Source organism: Cyprinodon variegatus, unplaced genomic scaffold (assembly GCF_000732505.1).
Source record: "Cyprinodon variegatus isolate N-32 unplaced genomic scaffold, C_variegatus-1.0 Scaffold108, whole genome shotgun sequence".
In the NCBI taxonomy this organism is placed as follows: Eukaryota; Metazoa; Chordata; class Actinopteri; order Cyprinodontiformes; family Cyprinodontidae; genus Cyprinodon; species Cyprinodon variegatus.
The window spans coordinates 873253-893718 of record NW_015150561.1 but is presented as its reverse complement, the minus strand read 5'-3'; the positions used below and the strand labels follow the sequence as shown (position 1 = coordinate 893718).

Genomic DNA, 20466 nt, shown 5'->3' with positions numbered 1-20466 from the left:
AATACTCAGACCAGCCCTTCTGGCACCAACAATCATGCCACGTTCAAAGTCACTCAAATCACCTTTCTTCCCCATACTGATGCTCGGTCTGAACTGCAGGAGATTGTCTTGACCATGTCTACATGCCTAAATGCACTGAGTTGCCGCCATGTGATTGGGTGCTTAGAAAGTAAGTGTTAACGAGCAGTTGGACAGGTGTACCTAATAAAGTGGCCGGTGAGTGTATATATATATATATATATATACACAGTTAAAATTTAAATGCAATGGAAGTCCAAACTGCTGGACGGTTACATATTTATTTTCCAGAAACATATGAGAAATTTATATTACTTGCTTTAATTCTTGCTTTTATCATCCATCACACATATAGAGAGGCAGTAGTGGTGAAGAAATCCATAGTAGGGTACTGTGGTCGTTTATCATATGCTAAAGACCAAAGGTCCATATGAAAGGTATATATATATATACCAACGGCCGAGAACTGCAATAATTATTTGAAAATGCATCAGAACCGATAAAACATTTAGTTTTACTAAATTCATTACTTCAATTATCAGATATTTTAATAGAGATATGCAGCATTAGCCATACAATGGTTAATTTTCTACAATCATCTTTGAATTTAGGAGCCTTACATTTTTTTTTTATCTCATTCAAGAGATGTAGTCTACAGAGTAAAACCATAGTGAATAATCAGAGAAGACGTCTGTGTTTGCTCACAATTTCAACTGCCTCTGAGGCCCTTTCCCCCAAAGCAGTGTGTGTGGACTTTCAATCAAATACTTGAACAACCATCAGCCATGAGGAATCATTTTCTTCACTCTGTTGGCCCCATTTTCCTATTGTCTGTCCATCCCTGACAGCCATAGGGGGGGTTGTCTTCCAGTTGCAATAGATTGGCTTTAATACAGTAGACAGGAGTCAGATAAAGCTTAAATCATTAGGGGATAGAAAAGCAGAGGTTGTAACTCTATGTTGCCACACTAGACTGAGCACTAACAGCAACACGATGGATGTGATATTAAATAAAACACAGTGTTCTCCTGGTCCTCCCTTTTCCCCCCTTTCTCTTCCTCTCTTTGTTTCCTAAACTGCACAATATTTCAATTATGATCATCTTTTCAATATGTATGTGTGTTTCACTGTAATTAGAAGAACAGTTTGGATGCAATAACCTTTTTATCTTGAGTGCCATCATTTCTGAGGGGCAATAATTTATTTTACCATTTGAACAGACTTTCAAAGCTCTGCATGTAAACACTGCATGTAGGGTGTGGAGGTGGATGAGCTACTGAAGCTAAGACATATTGCTCGGAAATTCTCCTTCCTTATTATTTTGTAATAAAAGAAAATAAAAGAGAAAAAGTTTGGGTAATATCCTCAACGCAACACTCAGCACAACTATCACTATTACATTTTCTTGAGACTGTGCGGTTGTATCTGCTTCTATTCTTAGTGTCAACCATCCTTCTTGTGGCAGTGGCTTATGTTCCCATTGGCTGATTTAGAACAGTTTTGTCTTGTTTGTTCAGCCATCTTGCTGGATTTGTCATGATAGGGGAAGTTGTGGATGGCCCTATAAACAGGCAGAAAATTGGAAAATGCTTCTGTCAGGTGCTTATGGGGAAAACGTCCTCTGAGCAGACTGGGTGCTTCAGCAACGAGGAGTTATAAACCAGCCATCACATGTTGTTATTTCAGTTATTTGTCCAGAAAATTTTTCTATTGTTGAGGATGTGGCTAAAGCCTGATACCCCCACTCAGACAGCAATACAAAGGAAGAGCCACAAGCTTTATGCTTAAAAAAAAAAAAAAGAAAATTGACCTGACACACATAAATAACAAACAGATAGGCTTTAGTTGTTTTGCATGCCACTCTTCATGTTTTTAGATCTGGGAAAGGATCTTTTTTAAAGACGAAGGGCGCAAAAGTTTTTCTTAAATAAAAACAAGTGAAACTTGTCTGCATTCTCAAATTAAAATTAATTCAATTCTAAAATACTTTATCAATCTCAAATGGAATTTAAAGGAAGGACATTTAAAGCTGAACTTTACACGTTACAAGGCGATTAGCATGTGCAAAACCAGTGGGCAGCGGCCACAAACCTTCTGTCGTGAGTAAATATGCATATCATATTCTAAAGAGAAAACCACAAACAGGTGGAGGGTATGCAAATTAAAATACTTAAAATTCGCGAAGCAATTTTTCAAACTGCAAAGTGATAGTGGGTGCAGCAGCTTTTCCATCTATTTTTAGCACATTTGAAAGTCAGGTGCTAACCTGAACGGTCACTGTGGCCATGAAGGATGCACTGGTACAATGAGGCACAATGGAGAGAAAGGCTGTGTGCATATGAGCATATCTGAAAAAGATTACAATAAGAGAATATAACTAGTTTAAAAATGACATCTGACGAATGTATGCAGGGAATCTAATTTGCCTCATTTTCTGGTTTTGTTCAAAGATATTTGGACATTGCTTTCATTAATAATCCACAAAACTCTGTAAATAATATAGATTTATTGTGTTTATTTTTGCAAAGAAGAAACTAGGCACTTAACTTTCATATTCCCACCAGATTCTGATAAATACTACAGCTGTTCAATATAAAAAGAAATGTCATCACCTTTTTTTTTGTTCATAACGACTGACTCTACCATTTATCCTGCATATAGTTTTCTAACAAGAAGATATGAGGGTTGTATCATTACATTTCCATGGTTTAACTATGAGCAGTTGCTTACTTTGATGCAATTTTTTCTTTAAATAAATTCTCCTATTCTGCAAGTCTAGTGAAATATTATTCTTAAAGATATGACTTTTAAAATCTAAACCTGAAATGGTATCTGTTTTCTATTTTGTTCAAAACATTCCCATGAAGAATGTCCAACGATTTTTTGGAAAGAGCTAATTATCCATTTGGGAGCAGAAAAAAAAAAACAAAACAGGGCTGGCTCTACAGAAAGGGTGAGCTAATGCGATGATCTATGTAACAAACATCCATATGGGATGCATGTCTCTTATGTGAAAACATATATGTTAGAATTCAAAAATATTTTCATCTCATATGATCCATCAGAAAGTAATGCAGAGGTGATCTGTCTATAAAGAACCACTGCTGTTTTGCTGGTTCAACTTTGTTTGTTTTCTATGCACAATATGTTCCTCATCAAACGCAACCTACAGCATTCAGCCCTGAATGACTCAGCTGCTTATAGTGACAAATGTTTTCCAGTTTAAAGTTTACTTAATAGCAAACAGCATGCCTGTGTACCACAAACACACCTCTGAAAGCATTTGGCTTATTTTTGGTGAAAGAGAAAACAGTTTACCTTGTAAAGCAGCATGATGATATGTCGTAGTTTGAGTCTATGGAAAACACAGACGTCGTACATTGCTGACACAGCCAAAACGGTTACTCCCAGCTCCTTCCACAGCATGCTGCAAGCAGCGCAGGCCAAGCTGCTCAGGAGCCATGCAGCAAGCCGCAACGAGCCAGCGTGGCCCCGCAGCCGACAGTGATGTATATAACACAACAAGGACAGCAGGAAGAAAAGGGCGGCCCCTTCGTCGGCTCGTCCGACTACACCTGCCACCGCTTCGGTGTGAATAGGATGAGAAGCGAACAGCAGACCAGCCAGTAGGCTCCACAGTCCTCCTCCAAGCAGCAGTCGAGCCAGTGAGGTAAACAGGATGGAAACAACTCCATGGAGGGCGACGTTGACTAAGTGGTAACCCCAAGGGTCCAGCCCACCCACAGCATAGTTGAGGCGGAAGGAGAGGGTGCAGAGGGGTCTGTAGGACTTATGGCTACCACTGTGTGTGAGTAAGGTACCCCAGAAGTCATCGTAAAAGATGTTTGTCCAGGATGTCTCTGGAAGTAGGTCTTGATTGGTCTTGATGGCGCGGCTGTAAAAAACACAAGTAAGGAAGAGTGTTAATATGATGCTTAAATCAATACTTAAGCGCTTCCATGAAGTGACACTGATTCACTACCCAACCATCTAGCTGCCTATTTGAATTAAACATAAAAAAAATGTTTAAAGTTCACAAATATGATGCGCTGCTATTCAAACTGCGCATCTAAGCAGAAAAGGCTATTAAGTCGCTTACAGTATCAGTCTGAAAAAATGGTCACTTGGCAACCATCCATGTTACCACATAAATGGTAAATGGCCTGTACTTATAAAGTACTTTTTCAAGTCAGGAGGCTTGACCAAAGCGCTTTACGCTACATTCAGTCATCCATTCTACAAACTATAAAATAGCCACAGCTGCCCTGGGGCTCACTGACAGAAGCTGGGCTGTCGTACACTGGCGCCACCGGGCCCTCTGACCACAATCAGTAAGCGGGTGAAGTGTCTTGCCTAAGGACACAATGACACTGAAAGCCGGAGCTGGGGCTTGAAACATCAACCCTTCGATTTCAGGGAAAACTCCTACATCCGACGCCACTGTCTGTCACCATTTGTTCTTGAATTGAGGAGGTAAGTGAGACACTTTGCCAATGGAACGAGACAATTTACATTTAAAATAAGAAAACAACAATTGTATTGTTTTCTTTCAAGTGCATATTATCCAATTATCTTATTTTAAGATAAAAAAAAAACTTTATGTTATTTAGCTGTTATGCTATTTCGAGATCGTTTTTGCAGTGCAACTGCTGTTTTTGTTATGATAGTCACACCATAATAATCACCTAAATTACAGTAAGATACCAAAAATCCAGTATAAAATGCTAGCTTTTAATTTTTTTTAATGTTTATGTTATGTTTATGTTTTCAACATGACCTCTCTCTCTGACCGAGACTGACATCTAATCTGGTCCGAGGAGAATAAATTTATGTTCTGACCAAAGATCCAAGTTTCCTTTAAATATACAGAACAGCTCCACACCAACAGTTATGAGTACCCACATTAAGGGGATGGTCATTTAGAAAGAGGATTGTTTCCTTCTCGTTTGTTCCTGTTGTCAGGATCTGGGCTGGAAGGGCAAAGCATTAGATGTATCCATGTTTAGAGGTAATTAAGAACCACAAATGTGGGACTTAGGTTTCATTTTAAAAACACCAGTAATCACTAAGAGGAAGTTTTGGAGTTCTCCTTTGTCAGAGAAGAGCCTGCGTGACCTAACCCAACGCTGCTTCATCAGCCACAAGCTGTTTGTGTCAGTGGCTGCTGGGACTGGGGCAGGGGTTGAGGAAGGAGGGAGAGGAAGGTCTGCATCTCTCCAGGGGTCCTCACAGATACGGTAAAGCCTTTCAATGTTTCCCTGTTCCACTACAAGGTCTCTGACAGGGCAGCACGCCTATGATGCTTTTCTTTCAGACAATGATGGCCACAATTTGCTTAATGAGCCCCCCTTTGAGAAAAACGCCTAGCAAAAGCAGAGCGGAGGTGTTGTAATTGCAAGTTTGATAAATGACACCTGACAAGTGATAACAAACCGTGCGTACAAGGTTGTAATCTCCTGGCGGTAGTCACAATTTACACACATAATTAGCCCGGGGAGAAATGTGTGGAGAAAAGGAGGAAGAAGGCCTGTTGATCATGCAAGCCTGCACATTTTCATTATTTGGGATAAAAAAAATTAAAAAGTAAACTATTCTACATAAGAAAATTAAAGTTAAAGAACAACTAACCCCCAATATGGCTACTTAACTGCATACATGGATGCTGTGCCGTCCTTTCTACATGCACTGGATACTATGATTGTATTATTATCATTTTGACAATTTCTAGAACAGTTGATAAAATCCTGCATTTGGCATCTAAAACCACCTGTGTGGCACCCTACTCTTATCAAATTAGTGTACTGCATTGAAACCATTTTCAGCCATTGGTGTTACTGGCTTAAAAGATATTGTGACATCAGTAGCCTTGTCCCTGTAGAGCAGGGGTCATCAATGTGGGGGTATGTTAGCATCCAATCAAGGCTTTAAAAGCCCGCCTTAAACTCAACGGCTCCATTGCCGTTGAGTTTAAGTTAAAATATCCAGCCATCTTTGAACATTAATTTATGTTATCTAGCATTATTTACCTCACCAGACCATGACCAGCACTCATCCCCTACACTTTCACTGGTTTCCTAAATATCGCGAGACAAGGAAGTTCAGTCAAGCACTGAATGTTCATCCAGATCCCATTCGGCAGATTCTAGTCCTGAAGAATCATCCCATCATTTGCATGTTGGTTTAATATAGAACTAACTAGTGTGAGATGTGATTAAACTTTCTTTAAGAGGAACCTTGTCTTATATACAATTTGAAACTGAATTTGTCCAAAGATGAAAAGAGCATTAATCTCCCAAACACAGTTTTTCCTCTGTGCAGGATGGCTGTGCCCTGCGAGCCTGCTGCAGGCCCCCTAAAATCCTGGTTTGCTTTGGCAGCAGGCTCCACATGTTGCTGCTCCTGCAAGCTGTTTTTTTCTGGTGATTTGTTTCCTTTTTTTTATGCATGCTGAAACTACAGAAATAAAACCGACAGCAGAGCAGAGGCAATCTCTTTAGAGTCACTGGAACAATGAAAAACGTTGGGAAAAAAAATTCAAAGCTCTAAAAGGATGGCCCCCATCCTAACATTTTAAAGAGCAAAAAAACAAACAAAAAAAACAAACAAATAAATTTGATTCTGGACCCCTTTAAAAGGCCCTAGTATTGAGATCACGCAATGCTGTCTTCCCACAGGTCAAAATGTATTATTTAATCAATAATAAAATGCCAACCTCTTTGCTGTTAAGCATCAAAGACATCACAATGCAGAAGAAACTGTGTATTCTCTTTAGACTTAGACAAACTTTAATGTCATCTTGTATACACAGTGTATACAAAACAAGATTTCTATGCATACAGCTTTTCAAAAGTGAATGAGCAGCTTTACAGTGAAATTAACATTCCCATTTATAAAGTGCAGCAGTGATCAAAATGTAAACGGTGTAGGAGAAAAATAAATCTATTGGATTAGGACCTATAGCATGGGAATTAGAATTTGAGGCTCTTCTGTTTATCAGTCATAAAACCTAACTGCACTTGATTTGCCATAATTCATCTTCTGCTAACATGTTACACTGTTTTTATGGAAGAAAATATTCAACTGGAGTGAATTAAGTCTTTAAAGCATTGAAGCGGAGTAGTGTGAAAGATATCTGCCCTGAAGCAGAGATTCTCGACCACAGATAGCAGCATTTATCAAATCATAAAATTAGATGAAATACTAGAAGTTGCAGAAACGGTACCTATAATGATAGATTGAAAACACTAAATGCTACCAGCCAGCAGGAAGCCTGAGAGAGAGAACCGTAACAATCAGCAGGAAGATGATGAAACTGTCAGGCACATCGGCACACAAGTGATTAGGTTTCTCCACTTTCTCTGGTCAGAATGATGAAGGTGGAGTAGCTGAGCCCTCTGCTTCATCCCTCAGTCATGCCTTTCATTCGTCTCAGCCTATTTGTCAAGTGAGATCTTTATTTCAATACAGGAAACTCTTATAGAAGGCTTTAATGTTTCCTCAACATCTCAAAATATTTTGGACTTAACTTTCCTGACTTTCCCATCGCCTAAATTTGTGAACTCAATAAAGTTAGAGAAATTATTTATGCTTAAAAACCACAGCAGACTCCTCTGGCAGCAAAACTTAAAATCGCCTTTGTGAGGTTGTCAGAAGCCAAGGAGTTCTTATAACCTGGCATTATGAGCCATCACGCACACTTTTCACCCCCTGGACTTTATTCTGCTCAGACATAAGCAGCACCTGACAGACTGTGGTTAACGGCCAGCGTACCAGAATAAAACTGAAAAGACTATATAAGTTTTCATTCAGCAGATGAAACTTTGTATTTAGTCCTTTGTATTTAACCCACAGCAGGTATTCCATACAACCCTCCTAAATCTATGGAAAAATCATTGATTCATGTGGATATTCATCATGATCATTAACAACTCGTAGTCTAATACCAGAGAAGAGGCCAGCTTGGGAGGAAGGCCGAGTCTGTTTCTGGCCTGGCTCAGTTTCTAAGCAGAACTGGCAGCAGGAAGGACCTCTCAGTGGACTGAGAGTCTTTTCCAGCCGGGAGCACATTCTTCCCTAAAACCAATCCCCAGGAGGGTAAAAAAGATCTTGTGGCCTTCTAAGGAAGCAACTAAAAAACTTTTTTCTTCTCTTATTACTTTTTCCTGAAGCTTCACTTCAAGGCTGCGACCATCGGTGCCTCCGCCACATGTCTGGATTTCATTCATGAGTTGCAGTCTCTCTTTCCTGCTCTGCTTGTCACATTGATGGACGAAGCGGAAAGTGAAGGGAACATTTTGTGAGTGGTGTATGTGCAGTTTGGGTTATTTAAGTAAACGTTCACATACTGATCAAGCACTGTGTACAAAAGACTGAGAAGTGTCTTTGTTCTTAATAAAAGAATAAATATAACAACTTTTCAGGTTTCTTTCAGAAAAGTCAAAAGAAAAACTTAAAAAGGATCTAAAAAGTTTCATTAAAAAACAGTGGGATATTTAAAATGATGTTTACTCTAGAGAGAGAGAAGTTGCACTTGGCATAAACACAGAGTGAGAAGGGAAGTTAAAACAAGAAATAATTAAGCTGATAAGAGCACGAAAAAAAGTATCAATACCAAATTAAAGCTTCAATTTCCCCCCAAGCAGAGAAGGTGATCTACACTGAAATAAGCAAAACCTGTCCAACAGATGCATATCACCATGGCTCAGTCAGAGAAGATTGAAGTTCAGGTTTAGTTTTAGCAGTAAAAAATATTGCAAGAACAGCTAGTGTGTTAGTGTCACTATATGCAGTGTTTTTTCTGGGTTTACATTCACATCCATCATTCAGTACAGGAACATCAATCGAATACCTGAAACACCGCATTCATTCATTTGGAAATGGAAGATGCACAGAGGCACTTTGTGAGAGGAACAATGCTAGACCAAATTAGAGAGATGCAAATTTTAATAATATTGACCACATATCCTCAGGACAGCCATAAAACTGTTTCTTTATTAGACAAAACAATTAATAATGATCACCAAGCAGACAGATTTATGATGGGCAGGTTAAACCAGTTAGCCTGACGATTACAGTACAGACATTACTGCTCTCATCATTCCAGCAAAAACCATTTAAAAGAAGCAAGTACCAGTCAACAAGACCAAATAATTGTTATTAATTATAAATTGCTCATAAAAGCTAGAGGGTACCAACCCACCAACCAGGAAGCAATATTTTATTCTACAAACACATCACACAATTTGTTACATGCACACCATAAGTAAAGACTTTTCATTATGAGACGTATTATAGCATTCACTGAATCCTGCAATAGTGATAACTCACATACACACATTTTCATGCAGATATTAAGTAATTTTGGAAAATCTCTCAATTACATGAGGTCTGTTTTGATTTAATGGACAGTTTGGCAGACAAATGTTTGGTTTCTTTTTCCTAAATTGCTAAGCTGCAGATTCAAGTCAGACAAGCATTGGGATTGACATGTTGTGGTGTTAACTAGTAGGAACACAATCAATAATAACACATTTTAATTAATTTTTCAAATTCAACCACTTCAGTAATATGTTCAGGAACAGATCGAACAGTACTATGTCTGGCTCACTAAAGGTTAAGAGAAGGTGAGAGATACAGTAACAGGAAGGCTGGAAAACACAGAAAAGTATCCCATTTATTCTTTTGAACATTCAACTTTTGTCTCTTGTAAACCCTTTTGGATGTTGGTGGTTTTCTTTTTCAAATCCTAGAGTTAAAGTGTAGGACCTACTGTACAGTCTCTGAAATATGGACTGTTTTAATTCTAGTTGCTGAGAACAAACCTTTTTCCTTTTTTTCTTTTCATTAAACCTTTTTTCAATGTTGTTTATATACTATTTACCTTCTCTAAAGCTCTAAAAGAGCAATTACAATAAGCTCAAATCTGTATTGGGATGTCAAGGATTTAAAACATGCAACTAATCTTGAGTTGTTGCTGTTTAGCTGCTGCAGAATATCTGATTTAAAAATTATCAAAATAGATAAAGAAGTTTGCATTTAGCATTGCCAAAACAACCATTGATTAAGATAAATCTTAATAATAACCTATAATTCCCCAACCACTATTATAGAGATCTTATAGCAAAAAATTTTCAATGATTACATGTCAACCTTTTAGGACTAATGGGTACTGCTGAATGTCTAATCAACAATAACATAATGATATCCCAAACAGCAAAACATGTTTCTAGGAAAATTATTATCAAAATGGATAATTCAACCAAGCCAGATTTTATTAAGTAAATGCCACATTCCAATTTGAAAGAACAAGGTTTTTGTTCTCTGACCATTTCGAGCACGTTTGTTTGTTTCCTCCCAGCCTGACCCATGTCTAATGCTGAGGCAGTCACGCAGGCCTGCTTGGAGGGAGCCACTCTAAAACACTTCTTCTCACAACAGGAGGCTTTTGTCACACTCTGACCTTTCTGGCCACATGGTAATAAATTTGTTTGATTTGTTCCTCCTCTTGTGCTCAGGGTGCTTCTCTTCACACGGAGAGAGGGAGATCAAGCAAGGGGAGGAAACTCTAACAGAGCTTGTGTTTGTGTTTCATTCAAGACCCATCCAGCCTTCCATGCTGCAGCGCTGGTTAAACATTCTAGTTTGGGTTCAGAGGATTTTGACCTATGATGAGGGCCAAAAAGACCTGCATTAGATAGATGGACCTGTGGCTTGAGATGAAAAAAGCTTGAGTAAACCAAAGATAATACTGCATGCCTGGGGGAGAGACATAATGCACAAGCATATGCCTTGCTTTTTATTGTCACTACCTAAACCTATTTGCAAGGAAAGGGTTTATGAGTCATATCAGCCCAGAAGCTTAAGCCTGAGGTATCAGACATCACTGCAAAGGCCTCCCCTCACTAAGGTTTATTACAGGGGAGTTAAAGTGCAGGAAGGACCTTTAAGGGTGCCAGTAGTGCAAAGGGGAGAAGACGTCTTCAATATCCGTAACATCCTATAGCTTCTCTATTTGAAACAGATGTGTTTTAACCTGTTATATTTACTGCAATGTGAAGGCTCACATACTGGTGCACTTTTCAAACCACTGCTACAGTTTAATGATTGGTTCATGAAAAACCACAGAAACTCCTGGAGTGACCAGAGTTGTCTGCAGATTAGCAGCGCAACAAGTAGCAGAGCACCACATGGCTATTTAAAACATAGCTACAACAAAATCAATAAAAATATGAATGGTGTAATAATTAATACTGAATTCAATTGGTGGTATTTAGTGTCTACAGCTCTAAATATGTTTTTTTTAATATATATATATATATATATATATATATATTTTTTTTTTTTTTTCAGTATCTCTAAACACCTACAGGAAAATGTCAGAGTTTTCACACTAAGACCCTTTTCTTATAGAAGTCCACTATGACAGCCACATGAGCAGTAGGTGTCACTTCCAGTTTTGGACTTGTTTTACCTTCAGACCTTCACAAGTATTAGCATTCAGATTTACATTTTGTTGGTCTCACTTTCAAAAAAAAGGGCAAATCAGAGCTGCTGCAGAGAGAGAAACTTAGTTTAGGACTAAGTTTGTCTCTCTGCAGCTCATATTTCCTGGGGGGTACATCTGTGCTGCAGAGAGAAACTTAAAACCCAAACTGGAGATTATCTAAGGTAAATGTTTTATTATGGTAAAATATAATGAAAGATCAAGCGTGCCGTTGTCTGCCATTCAGTAAATAATGTTTTTGTGTTCCTCTAAGCCAGGAAAACAGCTAAAAAAGAAAAGAGAAAAACAAACAATTAACCTAAACATCTCCAGTACAGCTAGCCTTTGCGTGAGAGACTAATGTCTCATAAACCTATAAACAAATCCGGGAGGAGAACAAATAGCCTCTTACATGTTTTTAAATGCTTTGTCTTCCACATGTTGTTCATTTGCATTTTTGCAAAGGAGCTCATTAACGCATTTAACAATTTACAGCCACCAAATCACACAAACCGCACCACCCCCGTAACCATGGGTTCTGCTTTTTACAGACTTTGAATTTCTTCACTGTTTTCCATTTAGTGAGGCAGAATCACAGGTCCACTCCAGTAAACACACACTGGTCTGACATAAGAGGACTCCATGTGTTCAGAGGCTTCCTGGTGAGTTGTGAACAATTTACTTTTGTTACTCACAGTTAGCCTGTTTTAATCAAATGCCTACCTTTTGTTAGTAATTCTAGGCAAGCATGTTGATACTACACAGCATTAGAAAATTGACAAATACCACCCTGAACAGTCTATATGAAATGCGTTGCCTATCCTTACTATTACTAAGAAATCATTACTCTACTGTATATGTAACACAAAAAGATACTTGTGTGAAAATCAACTCGGGGAAGAAAAGCCTAGTTGTGCAACTTATGTCCTGCAGTCAGAAACTAGAAGCAAAGTATTCTGTGATAACTTCTATATTTTGAGGATAAAGAGGGAAGTTTGCAAGTCTGAGACGCTCTCTATTGTGAAATAGAGGGCAGGCAGCATCATGCTGTGGGGCATTTTTGCTGGTGAACTTCACAAAAAAGATAACATAAAGGGAAGAAAACTATATGGAAATGTTGAAATATTTGACATCAACTAGGAAATAATAACATAATACAAAGGGGTCTTTAAAATGAACAATAGACATGTTTCAATCAATAGTCTTTTGTGTTTATTTTGAAGTATCATATCAGAAGAGCTTGATGAAAACAGTGAAATTTAAATCAGCTAACTAAATTTCGCTATAGTACCTCCAGGATATCCTGGGTTATCACCTGGGCCTGCTCCCGGGCGACGTCCCTGGAACATCTCCTTAGGGAGGCGTCCAGAGGAATTACAAAAAGATGTCCGAACCACTTCAGCTGGCTTCTTTGGATGTGAAGGAGAAGCGGTTCTACTCCGAGCCTGTCCCAAATTATCAAGGTCCTCTCCCTCTCTCTAAGGCAGAGCCCAGCCACCCTGTGGAGGAAGCTCATTTTGGGAGCTTTTATTAATTTAAAACAACCGAATCACAACCATTACTCGTATTCGATCATGATCCAGATTTCATGATCATAGGTGAGGGTAGGCACCTAGACCAACCGGTAAATCGAGAGCTTTGCCTTTTCAATCAGCTTCATCTTCACCACGATAGACCAGTGACATGTCTGCATAATTGCAATTTTCCGCTCCATTCTCCCCTCACTCATGAACAGGACCCCAAGATATTTGACCTCCCTCACTTGATGTAGGAACTTTCTTCCAACTTGGAGAAGAAAATGTTATTCATGTTCTATTAAACTCTCAGTGAAGAGGGAATTGAAATGTCAACAGAAAATGTCAACAGAACTTACAAAATCTTAGTAAATGGATGCTGCTGCTTTCTAGGAGCCTTGATTGGCTATTACAATGATCAAAAACAGAGCACGTGCTTCTAGTAATCAATGTGTGTCATGATGCTGAAACTTACAGTAGCTAAATGAAATTAACTGACACAGAGCATGAAATTGTTTGACTGTACAAACTGTACAGGTTGGACCTTATTTACATCACCACCATTATTCACTTGAACTGTTTCTCACAATAAGTGGATTCTCATCACATTATGAGTACAGGCCATTTACCTTTTATGGTCATCTTTTTACTGTGATGACCATGAAATTGGAAAAAAGGGGAAAACCAGGAGTCTTAAGTGGACAGAGGAGCACTGTTGGCGAAGCTTGTGCAATTGGCCAAAATTTTATCAAACTACTGGAAGAAGGTTGTGAGGGGAAACCCAAATGGTTTGACCCCTAGTTTGCAGGGGGATTCTACCAGATAATGAGGAAATCGGTTTACAACATTATCTTTACTTAATCCGTTTTAAGTAAACAAAAATGTTCAGGTAATCCTAACTGACAGAAACAGAAAGGGTTTAGTGTCATCTAATGTCATATTAGGGGGAAAAAGGTTATATATACAAAAGTACACAAATATCTGCATCTAATGAATTTGTTAAGGGTAGTGGGCCTTAAAATGGAAAAAAAAAGATCAAAAATACATCCTCCTTTAACAGTAGGTTTTCCTCTCTCGTTGTCCTTCTGTTTCCTCTGTAATGTATTCTCCACTCTGTCTCTGTCTCTGAACCACAAAGGTCTCCCTTTTTTCCTTATGTTTTTTCCTTTAAAGCTATAACATTCAAAGGCAATTTTCCTCTGTTCCTATTGTTGGAATAAATTAAACTCTGCACCAAGATGCAGCAATGTACTGCAGTCAGCGGTATTGGATTTTCCAAAAAACCCTAATTTAACACAGACAATCCTGAGCCTTAAAAAAACACAGTCTAAAAAGGCCCAGAAATGAAAAGAACCACCAGCAACAAAGTATTCATTCATCTTGATGAGCCTGTATCATTCCAATTACATTGGAAAGAGAATCCATTTGATAAAGAAAGAAAAACAAATGGTGGATCTCCTCATCTACAAGTAGGTATAACACAACAGTAATCTAATCAACTAATAATGCAGTTTTGATGTTTGAACAGAAAGGAGCTTGTTTTCTTGCCTGTTAGTATCTAAAGGACTTGTGTCCAGTATCTATAAGGAAGTCAGCCAAATGGAATTTGTGTTCAAAGTGAAACGTCTGATTTTTTTTGTCCCAAATTCCTATCCAAATTTAGTCATGTTTAACTACCCTTTTCATTATGAATTAATAATTCGGCTCATAATATATTTCTATATTTTGTATAAATGTCAACTATGTGTACTGTGAGCAGATAAAACCGTTGTTCTCCTGCTTATTTCATGCACTTGAATTACTTAAAAAAAAATTGCATATCCTTTTAAAGCAGACTTTGCAGAGATGGGCACATGGTACAGACACACAGAAAGCTGTGGCAGACAGAACAGCCTGTCTTCCACTGTGAATTTGATTTTAACAGGGGCAAAAAATGGAAAATCCGGATTTCTTATATCAAGTGAGGAATGTGCATAGTCTATTGTGCTGTAACCACTCTGGTTCCTTATCTGCCAAAGCCTTAAAACAGACGTTAAACTGTTAGAATGATTTAACAAAAATGTCTTTATAAAGCAGTGATCTATTTAATCCCTTGTATAACTTGCTACTAATAAATGGTCAAAAAAAGTAGAATGTTTTTAAAACCAGATCCCCAGCCATTAACATTTAGGTGCTTCTGGAGCTGGAATCAAACAGGATAAAACCAATTATTGTTTTACACCTACAGCTAACTCAAAACCTTTTTTGGACTTTGCTGAAACTTTTTCAAAGACTCCAGGTAAAATGATGACCTGAATGGATGAGAGAGGAAGAGAGAAAAAACAGGTTTCTGTTCAGGCTAACCCAGGGGTAGCTGCTACCCTTTGATGCTTTCCTATGCTTTATTCCTGAATGGCTGCTGAGAAACAAAGCACTCTGTGGGGAAGACTTCTATTCATTACTTGAACAGAATATGCCCAACAACATGTATATTACACTTTATTTAAAGATTAAGGGGAATTGGATGAAACTAAGTACCACAGTTTCTAATAATAAATCAGCAAAGGAAAACATTTCCTATTCAAATATTACAGAGAATTTCTTGAAAATTTTTTTTGTTTTTTTCCCCAATAAACTGACAGACATCTTGTATCTAAAATACTAACAAAGTGTCAGGTTGGTACCAGTACCACAGCTTTTACAGAAGTTATACAGGCTCCAAGGTTAAACCTCAACAATGTGTGTGAGAAATAAAAAAATGAAATATTTAATGGAAATATAAGACTTTTAAGAAACCTTTTATAGATATCAAAATAAGCAACACAAGGCATAATGCATTTATAGTAGATAATAGGACACAGACACCCTCTTTTGCCTTTCTAATCTACTGAAGTTCAACATATTAAGTAAATTCTATTTAAAAAGAAAAAAAGTCAAAGAATTAAATTAAACTAAATAAAAATAACTGAATAAAAAAAATGTTGCTAGGCTATGTTTTACCAAACAAATAATCCGCATTATCAACCAAGCTCAATACGCTACCGCTGAAATCATTAGCAAAACCTGGAGAGGCCCATAGAACCACAAGTGTCTACACTTTGTTCTTTACTTTGGGACATTCAGGCCAAGAGAAAGAAATGCATTCATTACATTTCTAGAATACTTGTTGGTGGTATATTGTAGGTGGAGTGAACAAAGCTTAGAGAGTGGATGTAGAGGCACCAGACCCCAGATAACCTGACAAAGGGCCCAGAGGGGTTCAGGCTTCGTGAAAGCCGGCAAACAAAAGATTCTGAGGTGTTCTTTATTGGCTGGTTAAAGGAGGCAGTGTGGGGGACTCCACAGCCTGAGCCCGCTGACCGATACTCCGGGTTTTGGTGAGCCACTGGAGTATGACCATGTGTGGTCCATAATCAAACCCAACAAGCAGTGGAAACCACGCCCCCCTCAATAGGAGGACGGATGCCCCCTTGCTGACTGCTCTGCAACCTGGTAAGAAAAGGCCAAGAAAAAGAAAACCCTCCCCCTTCTTTCGGAGATGTTCATTGAAAAGGTCACAGAAGCATGCCTGCCTGGTTTTATTCTTCTTCTGTGGACAACAAAAGACTTGACAGGTGCGAGAGAGCCAAAAGACAGGAAGAGGGAGCCAGAGAAAGAAGACGGATAGGTCTAAGTGTGGAAGAGTAGAGTAGGGTAAAAAGAAATGGAAAACCCTCCTTGGAAACAAATGATTTACGTAGGTAGTTCAACAAATAGGTATGCCAGTCATTCTTTATTGGCTTGTTGCTAATGAAGCCAATAATAGAATCCTGGTGAGTGAACAGTGTCAATTTGACAACTCATAATCCCGTCTCGAAGGTCCTATTTTTGTCCATTCAAAGGGTTAATACCACCCATGTTGTACCTCACCGTCCTTTCCTCCCCTGCAGTTTCTACTAATATATCTAAGACAGTATCTCTAATCCATTTATTGGATTCAAGTCTTTTCAGTTTATTTTTGATATATCATAGCGATAAATAATTAGAGAAATGTTCAAATCTCACTGACAATAAATTTTTGGTGAACTCAATATATCGTGGCCAATTGTTATGGATTTGACTTTTCTTTTGTTTGGTCCACTTGGCTCTAATGAAATATAACTAAATGTGGCGAAGCCCAGCTCTGACTGACCTTCTGCTGCTATGATTTATTTAGATTTACAAACCAGTCCTAAGAATAAACTATGATAAAAGCACAGAAAATATCTCTGATTAGAATAAAGACTGTAACCTAAAACTTCTTAATAGTGGTACAAATTGACGCAAATAGAAAATGCATCCTGTTAAAGACAGCTTTGCTTCCATATCCAAACACTGAATAAATAACAATACAGATTACAAAAGCATAAAGGGGGGAAGGTATGAGTAACAAACACTGACTGTTGTTCCGTCCTTTTCATGGACAGTTTACGTCTGGCTGAAACTGTCCTCAAACAAATCCTATGATGTGTATGTTTTTTCCAGACTTATGCATTCAAGGAGAAATTCTTGTTGCAGAAAGAAAGGGTATTCACTCGTTCTTCTGTTTAGCAAATTCTCTTCCTTCATTCTAGCTGTGAATATTGCAGCCTTTGGGGCAGGAAGCAGATGGAGCTGTGTCCTTCATCAGATCTAAAATAGGACAGAGGGCATTTCTAGCACTTCAGCCTCTCATCTAAAGCGACTTCCTGTATCGCCTGCTCTTTGAACCGTTTTCGGGTCAGCTGCCAAACCAGGATGAGAAAAGGCAACTTATTTCCCCAGGAAACCTTTCCTTAAGGTATTAGCATCAAAAAAATAGGGCAACTAACCTTCCAAGTGTCAAGAATCAGAAAATCAGGAAGGAAGAATGAACAGACACTTGCGTCATTCGTCATCTCCTCCTGCCCTGGATTTGTTGACAAGGTCTCTTACACAAAGAGATTTAGAGATGCATTATCCACTGCTAACAGAGGATGGAAAGGGATTAGGAAGCAACCAATCGGCCATCCCTAAGAAATGTCATTTTGCATCTGTCTACACTGAGCATAGATAGCAATAAACACAGACACTGGGAGACATTCGACAGCTTGTTAAACTGAGTGATACATGCCTGCAAGTGGCCGACAAACTTAAAAGGCTTCATGTTTTCACAGTCTGGACCATGTGGCCTCAGTTTGGATAAGATGAATAGAAATGCAACATGTAGGGATGATGCTGTGTCTTCATGTTGCAGCTAAACACTAAAATCAGATTATATACAGATAAAACCGTTACAGCTAACACAAGTATACTTGACAAGAGCAGTCTGCTTTCAATAAAGTGCTCAGTTTGGTCCCCTGAATTACTGAGAATTGCTAAGAATGTGTCTAGCTAAAATGTTGGCCTGTAGTAAATCACTTTAGTGACTACGTGCAACTAATTATACAGTAAAATCTAAATAACACAAGGGAAAATAACCATGAAGTGTATGTGACCACCCAACACCATTGGTTTAAAAGTACTCAGCTAAGTATATTATATCCACCCAAAACTCTTACTTTTGGTGCAGATATAAAGCTGTTATCTAAAAGAAAACATGATTAAACATTCTTTTATCAGAAGGTCGAATGATGGACAAACCATTAAATTGATCCAAAAAACCCTAAACAACATTGTTATGTTGGGGGATGTTTAAAGCAGGCCAGAAATGCATTCGGACATACTTTGTATGCCCTTTACTAAAAATATTGGAAATTGCTCTCCCTGTTTTTGGGATGTACAGCTTTGGTATGCCCTAATTTTCCCCCAGAAACTCAAATGTTCAAAATTTGCCAATCCAGTCTTCAGCGGGCCGCCATCTTGAATTCCCCTTCTAGTCTTGCAAAATCTTGTGCTAAGCTGAAATTTAGCAAATTTGGCGAGATTCGCAACCTATTGGTCATATTTCAGTGTGACGCAGCGCGGGTGGGCGCTATTAAGAAATATCTACTGAAATGTCCCTACGGACAACCTCATTCGCCGGAACAAGCCCGCTGTGCTGTTTGCAAGCAGGTAAGCTTGAAACTTTTAAAAGTTTACGAGAACTCATTGAATGCCAGATAACTCTAGGAATATTTTGGAGGGATTTTTTTTTTGTTTGTTCTTTGGGACAAAACTGTCCAAGAAATAGGGGAAACAATAGCTAACGTCTGTTTGCAGATTGTTTTGTAGTATTTGTGGAACTTTTTTCAGTTTGTCATTTCAACTTGTATATGTAACAATCAAGTTTCACCTTTAGCAGGTGTACACCCTATGAAATATTTCTAGCTAAAAGCCTTGTTTCAAGGGAGAGTAATGAGATGAACATTTAAGAAAATCTTACTGTTTGTTTTAAGTCAATTGCGGTTTATTGAAAATCTGAGTTTTTTTTCCCCACTGGGAGTGCCTGAATGATGCTTTAAACTCACACTATGAGTAAAGCGATACTTACAGCAGCAAGTAAGAGCCAAATATAATGAAAAGTGTGTATCGCAATTGACATAAAACTAGGTGATCTGTTTCTTTATTCAGCTATCTTCACTCGTCATCACTCAGCTCCCACCTCCATGTCAGATAAAGACTCGACACCATGATATAAACTAAGAGAAACAGATCAAAGACAGCTGAGGGTGTACAAGCCAAAAGCACTATTCTGAGGTGAGAGTTTCTCCCAAAGCATTGCTTTAAGTAACAAAGTGTCATTTTTGGTAAGTGCTACTGAACATAATTTGCCTGGAATCCTTTCATTGGTATATTTCTCATCCTGAAACACCTTCAGCTAGATTTCCCACTGAACCCTCAAACACATGCAGAACATCAATAAATAAAGACAGAAACTGTCCAGAGAGCTGTTTTTGGATGTTTCTTGGACACTCGGGAGTAATCTGTTATTGCAGGTGGCCTCTTACAAGCCTAGTGTTCCTTCTCAAGTATCCACAAAAAAAGAAAACAAAGGCTCTCATATTGAAAGTGCAGCACTTTATTTAAGAGCAGCCTTTGATGATAAATTACTTCTCCTTTTTGCTAACAAACTGGTGGAAGTGCTTGTTAACAAACACTTTGCGTAAGTAAATTTACAGTATTAGATTAGTCCAGGTTTCTATAATCCTATAAACTGCAAATAATTATGGGATTTGTGGGTCAACCCTTAGGGATGGGAAAGTCCTTACAGGGTCCACATGAGGGAGAGGCTGTGATGAGACAAGGAGATGAAGCCTATTCCCTTCCCCCACCCAGACACACATACAGCCAGATAAACACTCAGACACATTCCCGCATCCCGTCCCACACAAACCAGAAACAAATCGCCTTAGAACAATGCCCCACAAACCACAGCCCAACCCCACAACCCCCCACCCCTTTCCACTTGAGGAGTTCTGGATAGAGCATATTGACAGAGGAAATTTTTTTTTTAATCTCAAATACAAAATGTTTTTTTAAAACAATTTTGTTATGATTAATTTTCTAAGTGGGTTG

At 38.4% G+C, this 20466-nt stretch overlaps 1 protein-coding gene across 1 annotated transcript in view; it reads right to left on the bottom strand.

The window, feature by feature from the left end:
• The window catches only part of LOC107084743 (transmembrane and TPR repeat-containing protein 2-like), a 100400-nt gene that overhangs the window by 49529 nt on the left and 30405 nt on the right, over window positions 1–20466 (bottom strand). The window contains exon 2 of the mRNA XM_015374738.1: window positions 3337–3913. Coding sequence (XP_015230224.1) covers window positions 3337–3913 — 577 coding nt within the window. The remainder of the gene's footprint in view (window positions 1–3336; window positions 3914–20466) is intronic.